Consider the following 22,903-nt stretch of genomic DNA (forward strand, 5'->3'; position numbering starts at 1 on the left):
TCCAAAGACAGGCTGGGTGGATAGATCTCCATGTGCACAGAGCCCTAATATTTATTCAAAAAATATTTCTAGCCTTGACTGCTTTGAATGAAAGTGAGCCGATAACCTTGGACTCGTATAGGTGGAAATTTCATGAATGCCTGTTCTCAACACCTGTGTCCTTAGCACCGGGTCATGTTGCTGGATCTCAGGTTCCATAAGGCTATACTTTTCAAGAGAAATCAAAAGAACGGGAAGAAGAGAGCTTTATGGGTAGATAATTTCAGAGCTCTGCGAGATCACAGTTGTATCCTAACCACTATCTGGTCTGTGGTTGAGACATCCCTCTCTGCTCTCTTGCACAGACACGTTAAAGACAATTAAACTTCGAAAACATCCTGGAAAACAAAATGTACCCACCAGAGGCTGGCAAGATGCAATTACATCCACACTCCAATTGTACAGAGATCACAAAACATTTACAATGCTGTGGTGGTCCTCAATGCAGGGCCACAGTAGGGATCAGAATTGTGGTTAATAAGTGATGTTGATAAACGAATCAGTCCCAGAATCAGACTGTAATTTTATCATTGTTTTTAAATCTGGTCATTAAAGGAATTACACCGTCATTAAGTGAACCCAGCTTCCGTCACTGACTTGGCTTGTCAGAAGCTGGCTGAGGTGACATAATGGCAAGACATCACAACTGTCCTAAATGTAACTTGTGGGCTGTGAAAATATCTACACATCCTGGACACAAACTGCTTCAACGCCTACCCTCAAAACGACGCTATAGTGTACTACACGCCAGAACAACTAGACACAAGGACAGTTTTTTCCCCATGCTAGACAACTAATTCTCACAACACTGTCAAACAATTTACTAAGACTGTATTACTATTCTTCTCATCCTTCCTGTTATTGCCTATCTCCTTCTACTTATGACTATAACTTTGCTGCTTGTATCTTTACCATTTATATTGTTTTATTTAGTTTCCTAGTATGATTTGATTGCTTATTTGGTACCCTAGGACTAGCCACTAAGTGTTGCATCATATGATTCTTGATGAATGTATTTTTTAATGTACATTGAGAACTTATGCAGTGAAGACAAATTCTATTCTATTCTAAAATTCTTAATCAGGTGCCAAGCACTCAAATTCCAGGCATGAAACCTGGGGAGTGGTGCAATGGTTATAACGGTTGAGGATGGGCCATAAAACACTTTTTCAGAGGCTATCATAACACTGAACAGTCATTAAAGGAATGGTTGTACGTTGAGGACTACATGTATTTAACGGGAGGTAAAACTGGTTTAGGCATCTTATCCAGAGAAATTATGCTTTTACTGGAATAGAATGAATGAACTGGAAGGGACCTTGGAGATCTTCTAGTCCAGCCCCCTGCTCAAGCAGGAAGGACTATACTAGTTTGGGCAAGGATCCAGAAGAAAGAAGGAAGACTGGTTCTATTCCTATATACAGATAGTCTTGGTAGTTTCAACCGTTCGTTTAGTGATCGTTTAGTGACAACGGCACTGAGAAAAATAACTTATGGCCAGTTTTCACACTTATGTTCATTGCAGCTTCCCATAGTCAAGAGATCAAAATTCAAACGCTTAGCAACCAACTTGCATTTATGACAGTTACAGTATCCCAGGGTCATGGAACCAACTTATGAGATCTTTTGACAAGCAATGTCAAAGGGGAACTTAACGTTACTAACTGAAAACTGCACTAATTCACTTAACAACTGTGGCCAGAATGGTTATAAAATGGAGCAAAGCTCACTTATCAAGTGTCTTGCTTAGAAAACATAGATTTGGAGCTCAATCCTGACTCCGATGAATACATTCTTCTCAATCCTTAACAAACCATTCTTTCAATGCACAATTCTAACAACGTATTATTTATTTGTGGATCAAAATGGGACACTGCCAAGGATGCTTGATCTGAACCAACATTTGCTGAAGTTAAATAAGTAAAGATAGGAGACGGTTTCTATACATCGCTGGTGCCTATCGGTCGTTGGAGAGCAGATCGTGAAGGCACGAGGCTCCACTCGCCCGCCTGAACGTTGCCATTTGGGTTCTTTTACCCTCTATGCAGGCAGGGCCGCCATCAGGAATTTTGGGGCCCCATACAGCCTAAGTGTCGCCCCCCCCACACCATTTTAAAACTACTTTTTTTAAGTTTTTAAGAAGATGTTAGATAATCATCTGAAAATAGCTGTAAATAAAACCCGATGTTCCCAGAATTAACTTTATTCATAACATTATGATAGCAACAACTTGACCTTAGTTTTACTGGAACTATAGAATAATCATATAATAACCGCTGATGTTACAGGCCGTATAACTATATAAAGAAGGAACTGTGAGGATAACAGTTCAAAAGGGACAGGGGTGGTGTTTGTTATGTTGTGTTGTTTTGTTGCTTGTCTTATAAAATGCAAATACAAAATGTAAACAAACAAATAAGTATATTGTAAAATGATAGATTATGTACTATCTTATTTTTTTAATGTTTACATAATAACTACTTTTTTTTAAAAAAAAATCATCTGTCTGAAGTAGTGTAGGATTCCTGTCTAAGCAGGGGGTTAGACTAGAAGACCTCCAAGGTGCCTTCCCATTGTTATTCTATTCTAATTATCCAGGGGGTTGTGTAGTTATCAGTGGTATTAAAATAGGAGCTGTTAAAAAAACCCCAAATACAATTTCATATTGCTTCACATCTCAATATCCTTTTCGATCTAGTTTTTATGCCCATCGGTGAACGCAGGTCTGAACGAGCCCGTGGTATCCAAGTTAATTTCAAAGTACACTGCTCAAAAAAAGTGAAGGGAACACTTAAACAACACAATATAAACTCCAAGTTGTCAATCAGCGTTGCTTCCTAAATGGACAGTTTGATTTCACAGAAGTTTGATTTACTTGGAGTTATATTGTGTTGTTTAAGTGTTTCCTTTATTTTTTTGAGCAGTGTAGATAGAGCAGGAGGTCTCCAATCTTGGCGACTTTAAGACTTGCGGACTTCAACTCCTAGAGTTCCTCAGCCAGCGAAGCTGCCTGGGGAACTCTGGGAGTTGAAGTCCGCAAGTCTTAAAGTCGCCAAGGTTGGAGACCCTCTGATAATACAGGGATTCTATCGTTGTATAAGTCAGTGTTTCCCAACCTTTTTTGAGCCGCGGCACATTATTCATATTTTCAAAATCCTGGGGAACATTGAAAAGGGGGGGGGGGGGGGCGGGGGGGGGAGGCTAAAGAAAAGTTTGGACAAAAAAACCCTCTCTCTTCCTCCCTTTCGCTCTATTTCTCCCTCTTTCTCTCTTTTCCTTCCTTCCCTTCTTTCTCTCTCTCCATCCCTCTTTCTTTCTTTCTTCCTCTCTTATGTGCTCTCTTTCTCTCTCCCTCCTTCCCTTCCTCTGTCTTTCTCTCTCCCTTGCTCTCTCTCTCTCTCTGTCTCCCTTGCTATCTCTTTCTTGCTTTTTTCTCTCTCTCTTTCACTGTCTTGCTATATGTCTCTTTCTTTCTCTTTGCCTCTCTTGCTATCTCTCTTTCTTTCTCTCTCTTTCTCTCTCTCTCTCTCTTTCTTTCTCTCTCTCTCTGCCTCTCTTGCTAAGTCTCTCTTTTTCTCTTGCTATGTCTCTCTTTCTTTTTCTCTCTCTCTGCCTCTCTTGCTATGTCTCTCTTTCTCTCTCTCTTTCTCTATCTCTCTTTCTCTGCCTCTCTTGCTGTCTTTCTTTCTTGCTCTGTCTCTCTCTCTCTGCCTCTCTTGCTAAGTCTCTCTTTTTCTCTTGCTATGTCTCTTTCTTTTTCTCTCTCTCTGCCTCTCTTGCTATGTCTCTCTTTCTCTCTCTCTTTCTCTATCTCTCTTTCTCTGCCTCTCTTGCTGTCTTTCTTTCTTGCTCTGTCTCTCTGCCTCTATTGCTAAGTCTCTCTTTTTCTCTTGCTATGTCTCTCTTTCTTTTTCTCTCTCTCTGCCTCTCTTATTATGTCTCTTTCTCTCTCTCTTTCTCTGCCTCTCTTGCTGTCTTTCTTTCTTGCTCTGTCTCTCTTTCTCTGCCTTTCTTGCTATGTCTCTCTTTCTCTCTCTCTCTGCCTCTCTTATATGTCTCTCTTTCTTTCTCTCTCTCTCTCAGCTGACTGCAAGCGGGAGCCCTGACGGCGGCAGCTGGACGTGCTGCTGGACACCGTATATGCCAGGCCCGCAGTGCCAGCATGTACGACGTCCAGCAGCACGTCCAACCGCCACGTCAGGGCTCCCGCTTGCAGTCAGCTGAGAGAGAGAGAGAGAGAGCTCCCTCTCGCCGCCGCCTGGAGCTCCCTCTCGCCGCCGCCATCTCCCCGCGACTGCCTGCGGCCGCTGCAGCCGCCCCCCCTCCTACCGCCAGTGCCCTCCCACTGGGCCACAAAGGACACTTGCCGCCAACGCCACGAAAGTTCCAGCTGGGCGGGGCGCTGCCGGTACTTCCGTCCTGGAGCTCTCGCTCGCAGCTGTCCCCCGGCTTCTGCTCGATGCCGCGGTTTTCGGCGCTCTCCTGCTGGGCCCCAAAGAAGGAAGGCGGGAAAAAGGCGCGAAGAATGAAGCTCTCCTTCTTCCTGCCTTCCTTCTTTGGGGCCCAGCAGGAGAGCGCCGAAAACCGCGGCATCGAGCAGGAGCGCACCGGTTGGGAAACGCTGGTATAAGTTACAAGGTTCTGAAGACCAGCCCCACACGACAACAAACCTCCCTTCTTTTGCTTTGGGAAGGCGCCTCAAGTTTCCCTCACGTCCATTCATCCGGGTTATTTTTCTTTTACCAAAGGGAAGCTCTGATTGACGGCGTTAATGCGGGGCCTCTCTAATCACCGGGCCCGGTACGGGGCTCCCTGTAGTACCCTTCTATCGGCGGCCCTGTGTGCAGGCACAGAATGTTTTGCTCATGCACAGGGGGTAAAAGAACCCAAATGCAAGTCGAGGACTTAACAGTTCACTTGAATGATGATGATCATTCAAGCCACTCCCACCTGATCACATGGCTGGCAAGCCACACCTACCCAGTCACATGGGCAGAGCCTCAAGCTGCCATTGCAACTGGCTCTAAGACAACCAACAGGCACGAGCGAACTGGGAGCATTTTATCCTTGCACAATTGCCTTATAGAACAAAAATAGAATGCGAGTAAAATAAAGGAAGGAAGCTACCTTGTAGATCAGCAGTTCTCAATCTTTCTAATGCTGCAACCAGGGGTGGGCAGCAAGCAAGACGGGGGGAACGCAGTTCCACCAGCAGAAATGAAGATGCGTGCCCAGCTCCAGCTGATCGGCAGCTGTCACTTTCTGGATTACTGGTCTCCGCTGGGCTCTCCTTTTTTTTCCTGCTGCTGCTGCTGTGTCTGCGCTCCTTGCCTTTTTCCTCTTTCCTCCTTCCTGGCCTCGGACGAGCTTCCTTCTCTCCTGCCCAGCTTCCCTCCAGCCTCACGCGGCCACCTCCCGCCTGAGGTGCAAGCAGAAGGCGTGGGTGGAAGCGGCACTGGCAGCATTTATGCTTCTGGCAGCACGCGTTCCCCTAACTACCCAGCCCGAGGCAAGGGGGGTGACCCAGGAAGGAGAGCACGGGAAACGCGAAGCAAATTGTCACACCAGCGAGCGACACTGGTAAGGTTGCAAGTCGAGGACTTAACAGTTCACTTGAATGATGATGATCATTCAAGCCACTCCCACCTGATCACATGGCTGGCAAGCCACACCTACCCAGTCACATGACCATTGTCACATCCACAAAATAAGCTACACCCAGTGTGGCAGTAAAAATTTTGGCTGCCCATTACTGGCCGCGACCCCTTAATACAGTTCCTCACGTTGTGGTGAGCCCCAACCACAAGTCTAGCGTTAATTCTCCCAACAGAGCTTTAAGATGATTGGCAGGAAGGTCAGAGGCAGGAAGGTCGCTGTAAACGCCTGATTGATTGGATTGTAAAAATATATTCCAAGGCACCAGAACAGAAGTTTTTAGTTCCTAACCCCATGGGAAATTTGTCTTTTCCCATGGTCTTAGGCAACCCCTGTGAAACATTCGTTTGATCCCCAAAGTGATCCCGACCCCCAGTTAAGAACCACTGTTGTAGATGCTTTCCTAGAATTCCTAGTTCAAAACAGCAACCCAGACAAGCTGGCTTACTGCAGACTATTTTAACCCAATGCATAATAACACTTTAAAAAGTTCCCTCCCGCACCCTAAATTCACATTCTACATCAATACCGCTCAGCATTAAATTTATCCCAGGAATCCTACAACACAGCATGCCACAGATGCTGGGAATGTAACTACCAAATAACATATACAACACTTATAAAGTAATAAAAGCAGGATACATTTTTTAAAATCTAATTAATAAATAAATGCCCTTTGGGAATATGGGAATTGCAGTCCCAATACATGTAGACTTCAACTTAGAACCACAATTGGTTTGAGAATTTATTTTTGTTAAGAGATAATTTGTTAAGTAAGTTTTGCCCCATTTTATGACTCTTCTTGCCAAATTTGGAATTAGAAAACAGACTTGTTAAGTCAAATCTGGCTTCCCCATTGAATTTACTTGATGGTCACATCATCCCAGAACACTGCAACTGTCATAAATATAAACCATGAATTTTGATCATGTGACCATAGGGATGCTGTAATGGTTTTAAGTGTGAAAAATGTTCATAAGTCACTTTTTCCAGGACCCTTGTAACTTTGAATGTTCACTAAGCAAACTGTTATAACTCGAGGACTACCTGTGCATCTAATTCAGAAGTTTCCAACCTTGGCCATATTTAAGACCTAGGGACTTCAACTCCAGAATTCCCAAGCCAACTATGTCTTAAAAGTGGCCAAGGTTGGACATCCCTGATCAAAGTTGAAGAAGACAAGAAACATATGGATTTGTGTGTGTGTGTGTGTTATAGCCGCAAGGAGTTGGGCAGCTTAGAAATTAAACAAACAAACAACACAGGTGACAGCATTAGTAGTTAAAACTGAACCATCAGTGAACTCTTACTTTTTTGGCAGTGGTTGGAAGTCCAGCAGCGGAAGCTGTATTCATTATTTATTGAAGTCTTCTCACACAGCGGTTTCTCCTCCACCGTTCCTGGACACAAATCCCCACATTCTTTTGGTTGTTTATTTCCTACAATGTAGTTATTGGAGACAGCATCCAAGATCAGAGACCAGTCCACCGTGGACAGGTAACAGAGGTCAGAATTCTTCTCAATACGGATGGCTCCCCGAGTGATGTTCCTCAAGTTGTACAGACCAATTTCCTTGAGGTTGGTCATCTCAAAGATGACCAAGGCATAGTTGTAGAAGAGGCTCTTGCCCCGAATCACTGTCAGGTTTGGAAAGAGGTCACTGAGGGTCTCCAGGCCAGCCACGCGGAAAAGCAACAAATAATCGGTGATCATGGTGAGTTTGGGGAAGCGGAAGTTGCTGAAGTCCTCCCCTTGATTGATCAACAAAATCTGGAGATATCCTTCCACCACTGTGCAGCCCTCCAGCTGCTTCAGTTCCTCCATACTGTTGCGTATGTCGATGTTTGGCCCGCAAACTGTGGAGACAAAAAGAGTGGGATTTAAGACAGTTCAGTTCACGTTGTTAGAAATGCAAACATAAATCGACTTTCTGTTGGGCACAAAAAGAAAAGGTTCACAGTGACAGTTTGATTACCATATTTTTCGGAATATAAGACACACCTTAGTTTTGGGGGAGAAAAGTAGGGAAAATCTGCTTATCAGATATTCATTTGGCTAGCGTCCTTAGTCTGGTCACCTTCAGCACATTATTTTATTACCTGATTAAGGGCTTAAACAATCTTTATTCTGAGAGAGTAACAATGAAAGAGCTTGCAAGCCAGTAAGAGCTGGGAACATCATTAGCACCTGGAAAGAAACAGTCGGAGCAAGTAGAGCAATGGAAAAAACTCTGCAAAGACTTAGGGCTTGGAAAACATTCTTCCTTGCAGAATTAACAATGAAAGAGCTTGCAAGTGAGTAAGAGCTGGGAACATCATTAGCACCTGATTAGTTAGGGCTAGAAAGAAACATTTGGAGAAGTTAGACCAATGGGAAAAAAACTGCAAAGACTTAGGGCTTGGAAAACATTGTTCGCAGAGAGTAACAATGAAAGAACATTAAAAGCATCTGGTTAGGGCTGGAAAGAAACCTCTGGAGCAAATAAAACAATGGGGAGGGAACCCTACAAAGACAGGGTTTGGAGAACATTCTTGGCAGAGAGTAACAATGAAAGAGCTTGCAAGCTGGTAAGAGCTGGGAACATTGTTAGCACCTGGTTAAGGCTGGAAAGAAATTTACTCGGAGCAAGTTAGAGTAATGAAAAAAACTCTGCAAATCTTAAGGCTTGGAAAACAATCTTCACAGAGAGAAACAATAAAAGAACTTGCAAGGTAAGAATTGAGAAGATCGTTAGCAGCTAGTTAGGGCTAGGAGAAAAAAACCTACATTTAGAATATAAGATGCACCTTAATTATCAGCCTCTTTTAGGGAGGAAAAAGGTGTGTCTTATACACCAAAAAATACGGCAAATTGCCTTATTGCTAAGACTATCCACAGGAATCTCCATAACCAGTAACTGCTTGGAGTTAGACAAGAGTCAATGGAATTCAAGGAAGGCTAAGTAGAGATTCAAGGCTGATTCCTCTTTCAACTCCACCTCCAGGTTCTCCTCCTATACTTTCCTTCCAAATCTAATTTTAGCACAACTTTTCCTTTGCTATCAGAAGAAGATGCCAACCGGATGTCCAATTATTTTTTATGAGACTGTAAGTCTGATACTTTGAATATTAGAAATGTATTAAGATAGGATGTACAGTAGATGGGTCAGCCATTTTACCAGATATGAGATCAATCAATCAAAAAAATTGAAATCAAATGTAAATAAGTGTTCATCATGCATGCACCATGCATGAATGAGGCGCTCTGCACCCTGTTTTGGGGCCTGGAGGGCTTTCTGCAGCACTTTGCTGGATAAAATGGGCTATGGAGGCCTGTGTGAGCCCCCCTCCCATGCCCCGTTTAGACTGGTGAAGTGCTGTGCCATCCAAGTCAAAAATGGGGCACAGGGGGTCCTCATGCAGCCCTCCTACACCCTGTTTTGGGCAGCAGGGTGCTGCAGGAGGCATCTGTCCCATCCCCTGTTCCCCATCCCGTCCGGCCCTCAAAAAATTCAGTTTGACATCCCTGCTATAAGTCATAATTTTTAAACACTCAATAAATGAATAAACTCAATATACAACTAACCATCAGTATTATCATTACAGCTTAATGCTGTTTGGAAAAGGCACCAAACAATCCCTGGAATTCGGAGCTAAAGTCTCTTCAAGTGGAGTTCTTCCACCAATAAAAGCCACTTCATGAAAACACTTGCCAGTACTTACTTTTATTCTTGTCTTTAAACAACTCAAACTTTACGATGTATATGAGAGCTTTCACCAACTAAAATGAAACGACCCATTAATAGCAATAGCACTTAGACTGATATGCCCTTCAGAGTGCTTTCTTTCCATGCCAATCTAAGCAATTTACAGAGTCAGCATGTGGCCCCACAACAATATGGGCCCTCATTTTATCAACCTCGGAAGGATGGAAGACTGGGTCAACCTTGAGCCAATCAGGATCGAACTCCTGGAGTGAGCGATCAGTTAGCCTGGAGTACACCATTCTAACCACTGCACCACCAAGGCTCCCAACCCATAATGTGGTTTCATTTCAGTCCAGCATCTTAAGCAAACAGAGCTATGTTAACAACCAACAATTGGGATCAGCAACTATCTCACTAAGTAATGCAGCTCTTAAGAAGAAAACTGTTGATTGCAACTTTTATAAAGACCTTCCTCAAGGCATGGATAGCAATAAGAATCTTTCCACCCAATGGTTTCTTGTTATCTATAGGAATCCCCAAAACAGGCTTAGTGATGGGCCCCTTATTTTGCCCTGTATGAAAAATGGTTCTGAACAGGAACTTGGAATGTCTAGTAGTCTAATGAAGAAAAGGACTACAGGTGTTCCCTCTATTTTTTTTTCCGGTGTGGGTGAAAAAGTATAGTGTCTGAGCGGCAGTCCCTTCAGGACTGGGCGGCATATTAGTCAAAATGACTGAATGAATGAATGAGTAAATAAATTTTCATGCCTGATTTTTTTCACAGATGTCACCCAAGACAACTTATTGCATAATTACTTGGGGCTCGGTGCTGGGGCAGAATAAGGTCCCTTCCCACTATGTTATTCTGTTATTTTATATTTCAATTAATATCATTATCCTCTTATAAATCCAGATAGGCCATCATGCCTACTCCGCCTTCTTATACATTCTTCTTAAAAGAAACAAAAAATTCCCTTTTAAAAAAATTCCCTTTTTATTAAAAGAAATTAATAATAAAACAAAACCAATATCTATTCCTATTAAAACTAAAAAAAACAGCAAAACCAAAAACACAACTACTAATAAATCCATGCTGTAAAATCTTCATTTCTTAAATATTTATCATGGTATTATAGTAATCTAATAATACTATGAAAATCTATCTGAACACCAATGCATCAAATATTTCCATATTTACTTTTCTATAATTTCATTCGATATCTCCAAGCTCAATTAATTTTCAGGCACTTAGCATTTACTATTATTAACTTTCAACAATCTTCTACATTTCCAAGTATATTTTAAATTCATAATGCAAAGACTTAAATCATACAGTACATATCATAAATCCCTTGTTTATCATATGTACCATCCATTAATTTTAGCTATGTAATTCTATATAGTTCTAAAATTCTAATCCAATTTTACGAATTAATACATCCAAATACAGTGATACCTCGTCTTACGAACGCCCCTTCATACAAACTTTTTGTGATACGAACCCGGGGTTTACAATTTGTTTGCCTTGTCTTAAGAACCATTTTCATTTTACAAACCTGAGCCTGGGTATGTGGGCTCTTGTACTGCGTGTGCACTCTTGTACTGTGCATGCGCTCTCTGACTGCCACAAGGATTTCCCTGCCTTGTGACTGTCACCGCCAGGATTTCCCATTTGATTACAGCCCCTGCCAGGATTCCGCACTTGGAGAAAGCGCTTGGAGAAAGCGCTCTCACAGCCGCTTCACTGGGAGCACTTTCTCCGAGCGCTTCCGGAACCTTTGCTGACAGTCCTGGACGAAAGCGCTCCCAGTGAAGGGGCTGCAGGAGAGGCGGGGCAGGCGTTCCCAAAGCGCTCGGAGAAAGCACTCTCATAGCCGCTTCGCTGGGAGCGCTTTCACCGAGCGCTTCTGGAACGCCCGCCCCGCCCCTCTCACAGCCCCTTTGCTAGGAGTGCTTTCATCCAGGGCTGTCAGTAAAGGGGCTGCAGGAGAGGCGGGGCGGGCATTCCGGAAGCGCTTGGCGAAAGCACTCCCAGCGAAGCGGCTGTGAGAGCTCTTTCTCTGAGCACTTTGAGAACGCCTGCCCCGCCTCTCCTGCAGCCCCTTCACTGACAGTCCTGGACGAAAGCGCTTCCAGCGAAGGGGCTGTGAGAAGGGTGGGGCAGGCATTGCTGAAGCGCTCAGAGAAAACCCTCTCACAGCCCCTTCGCTGGGAGCGCTTTTGCCAAGCCAGCCCCTTCGCAGCCGCCCCTCTGCTCCAGCGCCGCCCTCCCAAAGGGTGGAGCTGCCCACATCCCTCTGGCCAGGACAAGAGGATAGTGGCAGCGGTAGCGGTTTCCCTTTGAGAAGCAGCAGCAGTGCCGGGAATGTCATGTCCACTCCCCTGCCACCCCCCACCCCCAAACAAGGATCCGAATGCCGGCAGTAATGGGCAAAAGGGTTGAGTTTTTGGACCCGTTTTTGGACCCGTTCAAATTTGTCAATATCTTTTTGTAGGTGAGGTCTCCAGAACTGAACACAGTATTCCAGCGCTCTATACAGCGGGATCACAATCTCCCTCTTCCTGCTTGTTATACCTCTAGCTATGCAGCCAAGCATCCTACTTGCTTTTCCTACCGCCCGACCACACTGCTCACCCATTTTGAGACTGTCAGAAATCACTACACCTAAATCCTTCTCTTCTGAAGTTTTTGCTAACACAGAACTGCCAATACAATACTCAGATTGAGGATTCCTTTTCCCCAAGTGCATTATTTTACATTTGGAAACATTAAACTGCAGTTTCCATTGCTTTGACCATTTATCTAGTAAAGCTAAATCATTTACCATATTACAGACCCCTCCAGGAATATCAACCCTATTGCACACTTTAGAGTCATCGGCAAATAGGCAAACCTTCCCTACCAAACCTTCCCCTATGTCACTCACAAACATATTAAAAAGAATAGGACCCAGAACAGACCCTTGTGGCACACCACTTGTAACCTGTCTCTGCTCAGAATACTCGCCATTAACAATAACTCTCTGATGTCTATGCTTCAGCCAGCTGCAAATCCATTGAACTATCCAGGGATTAAATCCAATCTTCACTAATTTATCTATCAGCTCTTTATGTGGAACCGTATCAAAGGCTTTGCTGAAGTCCAGATAGGCAATATCCACGGCACCACCTTGATCCAACACCTTTGTGACATAGTCAAAGAAATCAATGAGATTAGTCTACATGATTTGCCTTCAGTAAAGCCATGCTGATTTGGGTCCAATAAGTTATTGTTTTTTAGGTGCTGATTTATCCTCTTTTTGAGTAGAGTCTCCATCATTTTAACTACAACTGATGTCAAGCTAACTGGCCTGTAGTTACCAGCTTCTTCTCTACTGCCCTTCTTGTGGATAGGCACAACACTGGCCATTCTCCAATCCTCAGGAACATCTCCTATTAACAGGGACTGGTTAAACAAATCAGTCAGGGGGATAACAATGACAGATCTGAGTTCTTTAAGAACTCTGGGGTGGATGCCATCTGGACCCATTGCCTTATTTATCTTTAATCGTTCAAGTTCTTCTAAGACATCGGCTTCTAAGATCACTGGAGCTGAATCCGTACAGCTGGAAGCAATGCTATATCCCTCTATAGTATTATATTGTAAGGTGTCTTTTGAGAAAACTGAACAGAAGTAGCTATTGAAATGGTCAGCAATCTCCTTATTCCCATCAATGCATGTATTATTTCCGGTACTAAGCTTCGTGATGCTGTGGTTTTTCTTCTTCCTATCACTAATATATCTGAAGAAGGTTTTATCCCCCTTCTTTACAGATTTGGCAATTTCTTCCTCTTTTGAGGCTTTAGCAGCATATATTATGTTTCGCCTCCTTCTGTCTCATTTTATGCACCTCTCTATCAGCTATACTTCCAGACTCTTTATACCTCCTATAGGCAGCCTTTTTTTCATTGACTATAGTCCTTGCATCATTGCTAAACCATAGCAGTTTCTTCTTCCTTTTACCTTTAGTTATTTGTCTTACATACAGTCCAGTGGCTTTTAAGATGGCCTTTTTTAATACAGTCCACTGGGTGCTCGCTCCTGCCATTTTATCCCTCCCCTTTAATTCATTATTTAAATATTCCCCCATTGCATTAAAATTTGTTTTTCTGAAATCCAATACTTTGGTTGCAGTATAGGATTGCTCACAATCAGTTTTTACATCAAACCACAAACATAGGTGGTCACCGCAACCTAAATTTTCTCCCACCTTAACCTCTGTAACCCAATTCCCATTCGTAAAAACTAAATCTAGAATATTCTCCCCTCTAGTCGGTGTCTTAACCAGCTGTGCCAGAGCTGCTCCAGTAAAGGCCTCTACTATATTCTTACTTTTGCATGTAAGGGTACTGGGGATATTCCAGTCAACATCAGGCATGTTGAAATCACCCATAACCACAATATCTCCCTTTACTGCCATTTGGGTAATTTCATCCACCATCTTTTTGTCATATTCCTCAGATTGCCCTGGAGGCCTATAGATCACCCCAATTCTAATGACAGACCCTTCTTTATTTTGCATGCAAACCCAGAGAGTCTCCAGATCTTTACATGTATTTTGAATTAGTTTTTAGATTGAATTGTTTTTAGACTTTCCTTAACATAAATGGCTACTCCACCTCCCCTTCTCTCTATTCTATCCTTCCTATACAGTGTATATCCTGGTATGGATATTTGCCATTCATTAGAATCCTTAAACCATATCTAAGTTATGGCAGCCAGATCCAAATTATCTCTAGATATTATGGCCATTAACTCACAGAGCTTGTTGCTCAAGCTTCGAGCATTAGTGCACATTACCTGAAGAACATTATTTTCATTATTAGTTTGCCTCTTATCATCAACAACTACATCTATTTTATTTGCAGCTCCCTTTTCATAAGCTTCCAGAAACTGATTTATCCTCATTGGTCGGGGACAGAAATCATGCACATCAGTTACATCTCTGTCCCCTTTACCTAGTTTAAATGCCTGTCCAAAAAAGTTCTGAACTCCTCACCGAGCACCTGGGTACCTCTGTATGATGGATGCAAACCATCCCTCTTAAACAACTCTCTATTAGACCACCTACTGACATCATGACTTACATAGCCAAAACCAATGTTTCCTCTAATTTTTTTTTGGTGTGGGCGGAAAAGTATAGTGTCTAAGCGACAGTCTCTTTGGGACTGGGTGGTATAGAAGTATAAATTAATCAATCAATCAATCAATATATAAATAAATAAATAAATAAGAAAAAAATTCCCTTCTTTTTTTATTAAAAGAAATTAATAATAAAACAAAACCAAAATCTATTATTATTACTATTTTCTCCTCTTTTTCTATCCCTATCTCCTCCCCCCTTGTGTGTGTGTGTGTGTGTATGAACTCTTGAACCATTTCCAATAACAGGTGAGCTATTGGAAATGGTTCAAGAGTTCACACACCCACACACACACGCCTGAGGTTTTTTTTCTCTGTTATTATTTGGGTGCTTTTTACTATATGCTTTAAATCAAGTCATTTCTCTCTCTTTCTCTCTCCCCCTGTTACTCTCTCTCTCTCTTTCTCACTTTCTCTCTCCCTCTCTTTCTATCTCTCTCCCCCTCTTGCTCTCTCTCTCTTTCTCTCTCTCGTTTTCTTTCTCCCTTTCTATTGCTTTTTTCTCTCACTCACTCTTTCTTTCTATCTCTCTTGCTTTCTTTCTCTTCTCTCTCTTGCTATCTCTCTCCCCCCCTTTCTCTCTCTCTCTCTCTCTCTTTCTCACTTACTTTCTCTCTCCCTCTCTCTGTGTCAGCGAGGGGGCTGCGAGAGCGCTTTCTCCAAGCGCTTCAGGAACGCCTGCCCTGCCTCTACTGCAGCTCCCTTGCTGAAAGTCCGGGACGAAAGCACTCCCAGCGAAGGGGCTGTGAGAGAGGCGGGGCAGGCATTCCCAAAGCGCACGGAAAAAGCCCTCTCTCGCAGCCCCCTGGTTGGGAGCGCTTTCGTCCCAAGGAGAAGCCGCAGCCGCCACTGCCACAGGAGAAGTCGCACCCCAAGGCAGGAGGCGGAGGAGGAGAGGGGGCGGATCGGGCGGGCGGGGGGCAGGTCCGAGAGGCCAGGGGCGCAAGGGGGCCGGAAGCACCGTGGGGAGGCAGGGGCGGCCGCGGCTCCCTTTCCTCCTACTGCTGGCACCTCACCCCACCCCCCGCACCCCCCCGCAGGTTGGCAGGGGGATGGGGAGCGCGCCCGTGGAAAAGTGCGCGGGAAGGTATTTTGGGGCACGCACGCAGCTTACGGGGAACACTGGCCAAAACCTTCAGCTTTACACCACTGCCTTAACCACACATTAAACTCTCTGATACAAGTTGTTTTATCCTCCTGGCCACAAACCGGTAACACCTCTGAGAAAGTCACTGAATCAGTTATTTTACCCAGCTCCACACTTAGGCATTGGAAATCTCTTTTTACTACATTAACTAAAGTTTGTATTCTGGTGCCTTGGAACATATTTTTACAATCTGACCAATCAGGCGTTTACAGTGGGGTTGTCCCTCTGACCTTCCTGCCAATCGGTTTAAAGCTCTGTTAGAATTGGTGCTAGACTTATGGTTGGGAGTCGCCACAACATGAGGGACTTTATTAAGGGGTCACAGCACTAGAGAGGTTGAGAACTACTGCTACAGATGCTACAACACTGGAGGTATTTAAGAGGAGATTGGATAACCATTTGTCTGGAGTGGTATATGGTCTCCTTCTTGAGCAGGAAGTTGAATTCCAATTCTGTTATTCTGCTATTCCAATAAATTAATGAGCTTCTGGGGACTCATAAATGCTTGACTTCTTAGGAAAGAATCTGGGGATGAGAAAAAGCACACTGTCGCAGTGATACTGTCAAGCTTTATGATGCCTTTATGTTCTTGGATTTTTAAAAATTCTATTTTAAACTTTGCTGTGTCGTTCTGAAAGTTCCTGAACTGAGCAGTGAAAGAACTCAAATCATTTAAGTGGCAGAAATAGAAAGGACGAAGAGGAAGAGGAGGTGAAAGTAGGCTTTGGCCCTCAGAGTAATAGGTGCTTCAGGCAGCCCTTGCTATTAAGTTATGTTCCCAACACTTCAGACTGTTTTGCTACAACTGTTGGGGACACAAGGGTTCTTAGTAAGTGGAAAATTGAAAAACAAAAATAAAAATTTGAGCCAACCCTGCTCTAAAATACTGGTTGGATTGGGTCTATAGATCTAAAACAGCCTTTTTCAACCTTAACAACTTGAAAGTGTGGTATTTAACTCACAGAATTCCCCAGCCAGCCATGTTGGTTGAGGAATTCTGGGAGCTTGTTTGTTTGTTTGTTTGTTTATTCATTCATTCATTTTATTTTATTTATTTATTTTATGCCACCCTTCCTTAGACTGGGGGGGGGGGGGCCCTTACAACATGTTAGCAATAGTACTTTTTAACAGGGCCAGCATATTGCCCCCACAATCCAGGTCCTAATTTTACCCACCTTGGACGGATGATTCCTTTTTGTTGGTCAAACCGCCAATACAACCAGATACTGTACTGGATTCACATGAATCCTTTAATGGAGGAGAATCAGAGATGGTATTCAGCCAGTTTGGCCTTGCAACGGAAATCGCAGGTGGACTCACCCCTCCTCTATGCCTCCTCTATTTAGGCACGTATTCGAGGCCAGGTGCATGTGTGGAAGGCAAAACACATGCCTGGAGGAGCATGCACATGCATGGAGGTATGCTCGCAAGTGAAGTGAGCAAGAGCACACTCACATTTGTGAATCAGTAGGGAAAGTTAGTGAATACTCTCTGCATCTAATGTCATTGCGTGAATCCAATCACTTCTATTTTTAGCCCAAAATTTTGCCTTTAGTTTTGTATAAATGCAGCTATCTGTGATTTATCCAGTAAACCAGTGTTTCCCAACCTTTTTTGAGCCGCGGCACATTATTGATATTTTCAAAATCCTGGGGAACACTGAACGGGGGGGGGGGGGGGCGGCTAAAGATAAGTTTTGACAAAAAAAATCTTCCTCCATTTCGCTCTATTTTTCCCTCACTCTTTCTCTCTCTTCCTTCCTTCCCTTCTTTCTCTCTCGCCATCCCTCTTTCTTTCTTCCTCTCCTTTTTGCTCTCTTTCTCTCTCCCTCTTTCCCTCCCTATGTCTTTCTCTCTCCCTTGCTCTCTCTGCCTCTCTTGCTATCTCTCTTTCATTCTCTCTCTTTCATTCTCTCTCTTTCTTTCTCTCTCTTTCTCTCTCTTTCTCTGTCTCTCTTTCTCTCTCTTTCTCTCTTTCTCTGTCTCTCTTTCTCTCTCTTGCTAGCTCTCTTTCTTTCTCTCTCTTTCTCTTTCTCTGTCTCTCTTTCTCTCTCTCTCTCTGTCTCTCTTGCTATGTCTCTCTTTCTTTCTTTCTCTCTCTCTCTCTGCCTCTCTTTCTCTGTCTCTCTTTCTCTCCCTTCCTTTCTTCTCTGCGGAGGCCGGCAAAGGTTTTTCTTATTTTAAATGTTCCGGGTGGCAGGGGGATGTGGAGCCCGCACGCACACACCCGACATTCCAAATCCTGCCTCAGCTGTGAGAAGAACGCCTGCCCCGCCTGTCCTGTAGCCCTTTCGCTGACAGCCTGGGACAAAAGCGCTCGGTGAAGGGACTGCAAGAGGGGCCGGGCGGGCGTTAGCAGCCGGATGAGTAGGACGAGAAGCCGCTGCAGCTACCCCCAATCCCCCCCCTTCCCTGGGTACCTTCCAAAGGCCCCTGGAAAAAGGCAGGAGGTAGCAACGAGGAGCGAGGACAAGCAGGCAGCTTGGCGGAGGGGAAGCGCTGAGGGGCTCTCCTCCTTCCCCACCCCCACGCTTCTCTCCCGCCCTGGCTTTTGCTTCGCCCGCAGATTTTCCCGCAGTTCAAAAGGAGGCAAGAGGTGGCCTGGATGAAATTGCGGGGAAATCATGGGGCGAAGTGAAAGCCAGGGCGGACTCGCAAAGGCGGGCTCAGGCTGCATGAGGAGAAAGAGGCGGAGGGAAAGAAGGCGACGGCAGTGGGACCTGCAGCTCGGTGGGCGTCTCCTCGTGGGATGGAATCCTCTCTTTCTCACGCTACTCCCACCATGGCTGCGCGCAGTCCCGGCGCCCCTGGCTGAAGGTCGTCCTGTGGCTGGTCTTGGGCTTTACGGTTGCTTCCTGGTTCCCTCTCCTCCCACCGCCTGTGTCTACCGCCAGCGCCTCATTCCTCGGGCCAGAGCTGCCGCTTCCTTCCAGGCAGCCCAGCCACGCTGCCGTAGAAAGTGCAGAAGTTATTGCCGCCGCCTCTGCCTCCACTCAGGGAGCCATCATGGTTGAGCTGAGCGAGAGGAAAAGGCGCGGTGACCACGGTGGCTCCCTGAGTGGAGGCAGAAGCAGTGGCAATAACCTCTGTGCTTTCTACAGCAGCATGGCTGGGCTGGCCGGAGGGAAGCGGCAACTCCCACTCGAGGAACCCACGGCAACGGCCGCCGGCTTGGTGGGAGGCGACGGCGGGAGACACAGGCGGTGGGAGGAGAGGGAACCAGGAAGTGACTGTGAAGCCCAAGACCATCCACAGGACGACACTCAGGCAGGGGCGCCGGCAGCGCCCCGCCCAGCTGGAGCTTCCCTAGGAGCTTGGCGGCACACCTGGCCGTGTCTCATACCGGTTGGGAAACGCTGCAGTAAACCATAGTTTAATAGAAAATATGAACTGGGGCAATATTGGGAGAATGTAAGAAAATCAGTTCTCGGTTTTCCAATAGTTTAATAAGCCTTTTATTCCCCACGAGGAAAGCTTTGGCTTACAGAGAAATTGAATTTAGAGATTTTAAAAGAAGTTCATATAACGGTTTAATAAGATTTAAATTATTTTATACCATAAATCATATTTATCATTCGGCCATTTTATCTTTACCTAGCCAAGTTCTCTTTTCTGAATCTCGTTTTTCTTCTGAAAAAAAAATCTTCCATTCAATAAGTCAGTTCTTATTTTTGTTTATTTTGCCTTGAAATTAACGTAATAAAAAGACAATCTAATCCTTGTTCAAAGAGTGCTACAGTTTCTTTTTGGCTGCCGTGTGTTTTCATTGGACTGTGGTTTGCACAGAGAGAGAGAGAGAGGTTCGAGTGTGCAGCATACACACACACATACACACAATGTGTCTTCCAAAGCATAAAATCAAACATAACATCATTCATTCAGCATTTCACGCAAACTGTAATTTTCTTCTCACCACTAAGTAATTCCGAGAGTTTAACTACACATGGTTGCCATTCTCCAACCTACTGCCCTTTAGATGTGTTCAATTTTGATTTTCATAAGCAACTCCAGCACAATAGGCGTTGGACAGTTACCTGAATGCCTCTTCTCATACGCAGAGCAGGTACAGCAGTCACATGGGTCTGCTCGCTGTCCTATCCAATCAGGACCGAGCCTTCAGTCTTAAAAAGACTTGCTGGATTTGCTCCTTCCCCAGACGTTGCGAATCCGTAGACTTCGCTCGATGGTGGTGGCTCATAAGGTACTCTACTCTCGGTTTTAAGGTGAGAAAAGGAAGAAAGCAATACAAGAAGTCACAGGGGGGGAGGTGACTGCTTTATCCACTCTGCGTATGAGAAGAAGTGTTCATGCGACACACCCAATAGATATGTCCCCTAGCATGGGGAAAGATCCAAGACTATGAGAGATAATGCTCTGGAGGACTCTCCGGCCAAAGGTTGCATATGCCAAGGTGTAACAGTTTATCTTGTAATGGCAAATGAATGAATTTGGTATGGACCAAGTAGCTGCTTTGCAGACTTCTTCCAGTGGAGCTTGTGTGGCCCAAGCTGCTGATGTAGCTGTGCTCTGGTTGAATGAGCGGTGATGCCTCTTGGAATGGGCATGGAGGCTGATTTGTACGCCTTCGCAATGGTGCTCCTTATCCATCGTCCCAGGATGGTTGAGGAGACCCTTGAGCCTAAGGACCTGGGATGGTAGGCCACAAATAAGGCTTCTGATTGGCAAAGGCTTTGGTTTGTTAGATGTAGATGCGTAGCGCTCTGGTGACATCCAGAGTGTGTCATCTGATTGTGAGATGGTGGTCTGGATTAGCACAGAAGGAAGGTGATGTGATAGCTTGAGACCTGTGGAACATTGAGCTGACCTTAGGGAGGAAGGTACAGTCCAACCTGAGGACCACCTTGTCCAGGTGAAATTGGCATAGGTCTTGCTGGATAGAGAGAGCTGCCAATTTGGATATTCATCTGGCAGAGGTAATAGCTACAAGGAATGCCACCTTGCATGACATATGGCAGAGGGATGCTGATCTGAGCGGCTTGTAGGGAGCGTGAGTGAGCGATGCCAGGACCCAAGGTAAGTCCCAGGTGGGATATCTGTGGATAGTGAGAGGTCTAAGATTGGAGATTCCTTTTAACAGTTCTTGTATTTCAGGGAAATTACGGAGCAGCTCTCTGTGGGTCCAGCGAGGACCGAGGATAAGGTTGCGACATGTCTGTGAATGGTGTGAACCGAGAAACCTTGATGAAAACCTCTCAAAAGAAAGAAGACTATTCTGTACAAATGCAGGTTGGTAAGATGTTCTCCCGAAGGCACCACTCGTGGAACCTGGACGAGGTATGGTCATATATTCGCTTGGTGGAAGTTCTTTTAGATGTAAGGATGGCCTCTATGGCATCTGGATCGTAGCTTGTAGGGCCAGGAACACAGCCCGTAGTTCCAAGAGATTGATGTTTATCTCTACTAGGTCCCTGTGTATCCACAATCCCTGAGCCATCCCAGCTTCGGAGTGTGCCCCCCAGCCCGTAAGGCTGGCGTCTGTGGTAATGACCACTTCCTTCTGTTCCAGGAAGGGGGAACCCTTCAGCAGTGCTGCTGACTGCCACCAGGGAAGGAAACGTCTGACCGACCTGGATACTGTCACGAGACGTGTAGAGTGGCTGGTTCGATTCCACTGAAAGGGCAAAAGGAACCACTGGAGCGGTCTGGCATGGAGACGAATCCAAGGAACAATGTCTATGCAAGATATGAATGTTCCCAAGAGTTGGGATAGAAAGGCTAGAGACACTCTTTTCCGATGGAGTAAGAATCTCACCATGCTTCGGATCTTTTGTTTGCGGTCCTCTGACAGGTACACTTCTCTCATCCAAGTGTCTATTAACGTGCCTAAGTGTGGAAGACTGGTCGGGCGTAGATGACTCTTTCGTAGGTTTATCGTAAACCCATGTCTCTGTAACACTTGAATAGTCTGATCCAGGTCCCCTCTCGCCCGGATTGGGTCCTTTGAGAAGATAACTATATCGTCTAGGTTCACCATCAGCCGGACCAAACGAGACCTGAGAGATGCTGTTAGGATGTCCAAGAGTTTGGTAAATGTCCCCGGGGCGGAGGACAGACTGAAAGGCATCGCCGGATACTGGAAGTGTTGATCCTCGATGCAGAATCTGAGGTACTTCCGATGTTCGAAATGCACCAGCACGTGCAGGTAAGCCTCCCTGAGGTCGATGGATGTTAACCAGTCGCCCTTCCTAATGGATGCCAGAATGGTGTGTAGTGAATGCATTCTGAATCTCAAATATCTCACGTAGAGATTGAGCTGTTTTAAATTGAGGATCAGTCTGCATCCCCGACGCTTTTGGTACTATGAATACTATCGAATAGTGCCCTAGTGCTCTTTGATTTGGGGGGGACCATCTCTATGGCCCCTATGTCAATTAAATGCTGAATCTCCTGTCTTAGGAGGGATCTCTTTTGAGGGCAGCGAGTCCATGGACATTGTAGGAAGCGTTGAGGAGGATGACAAAAGAAGTTGATCCAGAGTCCCTGGGATACAGTAGAGAGGGTCCAGGTGTCAGTCGTGGTAGCCTCCCACGCCTCTGAATAGGCTAGGAGCCGCCCGCCGATAGGAATGTCTCCAGAGTCACTTCTGTCCTTGGAACCCCCTCTGGTTGTTGTACTTGAAGGGCTTTCTGGACTGCTGGTATTGTCTCACTCGCTGACCGTATCCTCCTCTATCTGACCGGAACGAGTTCTGGTTGTATCCCCCTTGCAAATACGACATCGGGTTGTGGGGGTTCATTGAGGAAAAATCCTGCCGAAAGGGCTGACGGCGGTAGGAAGGTGTCTGTCGTCTGTCCATGCGTCTGGTGGATCAAGGTAACACCTTTCGCTTTTCCTTGTCCTCCACGAGGACCTTGTCAAGTGACTCCCCAAATAGTGTAGTTCTTTTGAAGGGGGCCGAAGCCAGACGCCATTTTGATTTGGCGTCTGCCTGCCATGTTCTCAGCCAAAGTAAACGGCGAGAAGCAAGAGTTGTAGACATGGCTCTGGATGCGAATTTAGCTACATTCAGCGCAGCATCCACTGAAAACTCTGAAGCCACTATTAGTATGCTGAGGACTTGTCTAAGCCTGCCCTTCTCGGGTCCTAATTTTGCCTGCATCTCTTGAAGCCAGAGGATGCAGGCTCTGTTGAAAAATGATGCAGCTGAGGCTGCCCTCAGAGACCAGAAGGCCATC

General features: G+C 45.1%; 1 protein-coding gene across 3 annotated transcripts in view; it reads right to left on the reverse strand.

The window, feature by feature from the left end:
• IGF1R (insulin like growth factor 1 receptor) overlaps positions 1-22,903 on the reverse strand; it is a 449,624-nt gene that overhangs the window by 403,210 nt on the left and 23,511 nt on the right. For all 3 annotated transcript variants that reach the window (XM_070762987.1, XM_070762988.1, XM_070762986.1), the window contains exon 2: positions 7,005-7,550. In XM_070762987.1, coding sequence (XP_070619088.1) covers positions 7,005-7,550 — 546 coding nt within the window. The remainder of the gene's footprint in view (positions 1-7,004; positions 7,551-22,903) is intronic.

The sequence above is a fragment of the Erythrolamprus reginae genome, chromosome 10, assembly GCF_031021105.1.
Source record: "Erythrolamprus reginae isolate rEryReg1 chromosome 10, rEryReg1.hap1, whole genome shotgun sequence".
Classification (NCBI taxonomy): domain Eukaryota; kingdom Metazoa; phylum Chordata; class Lepidosauria; order Squamata; family Dipsadidae; genus Erythrolamprus; species Erythrolamprus reginae.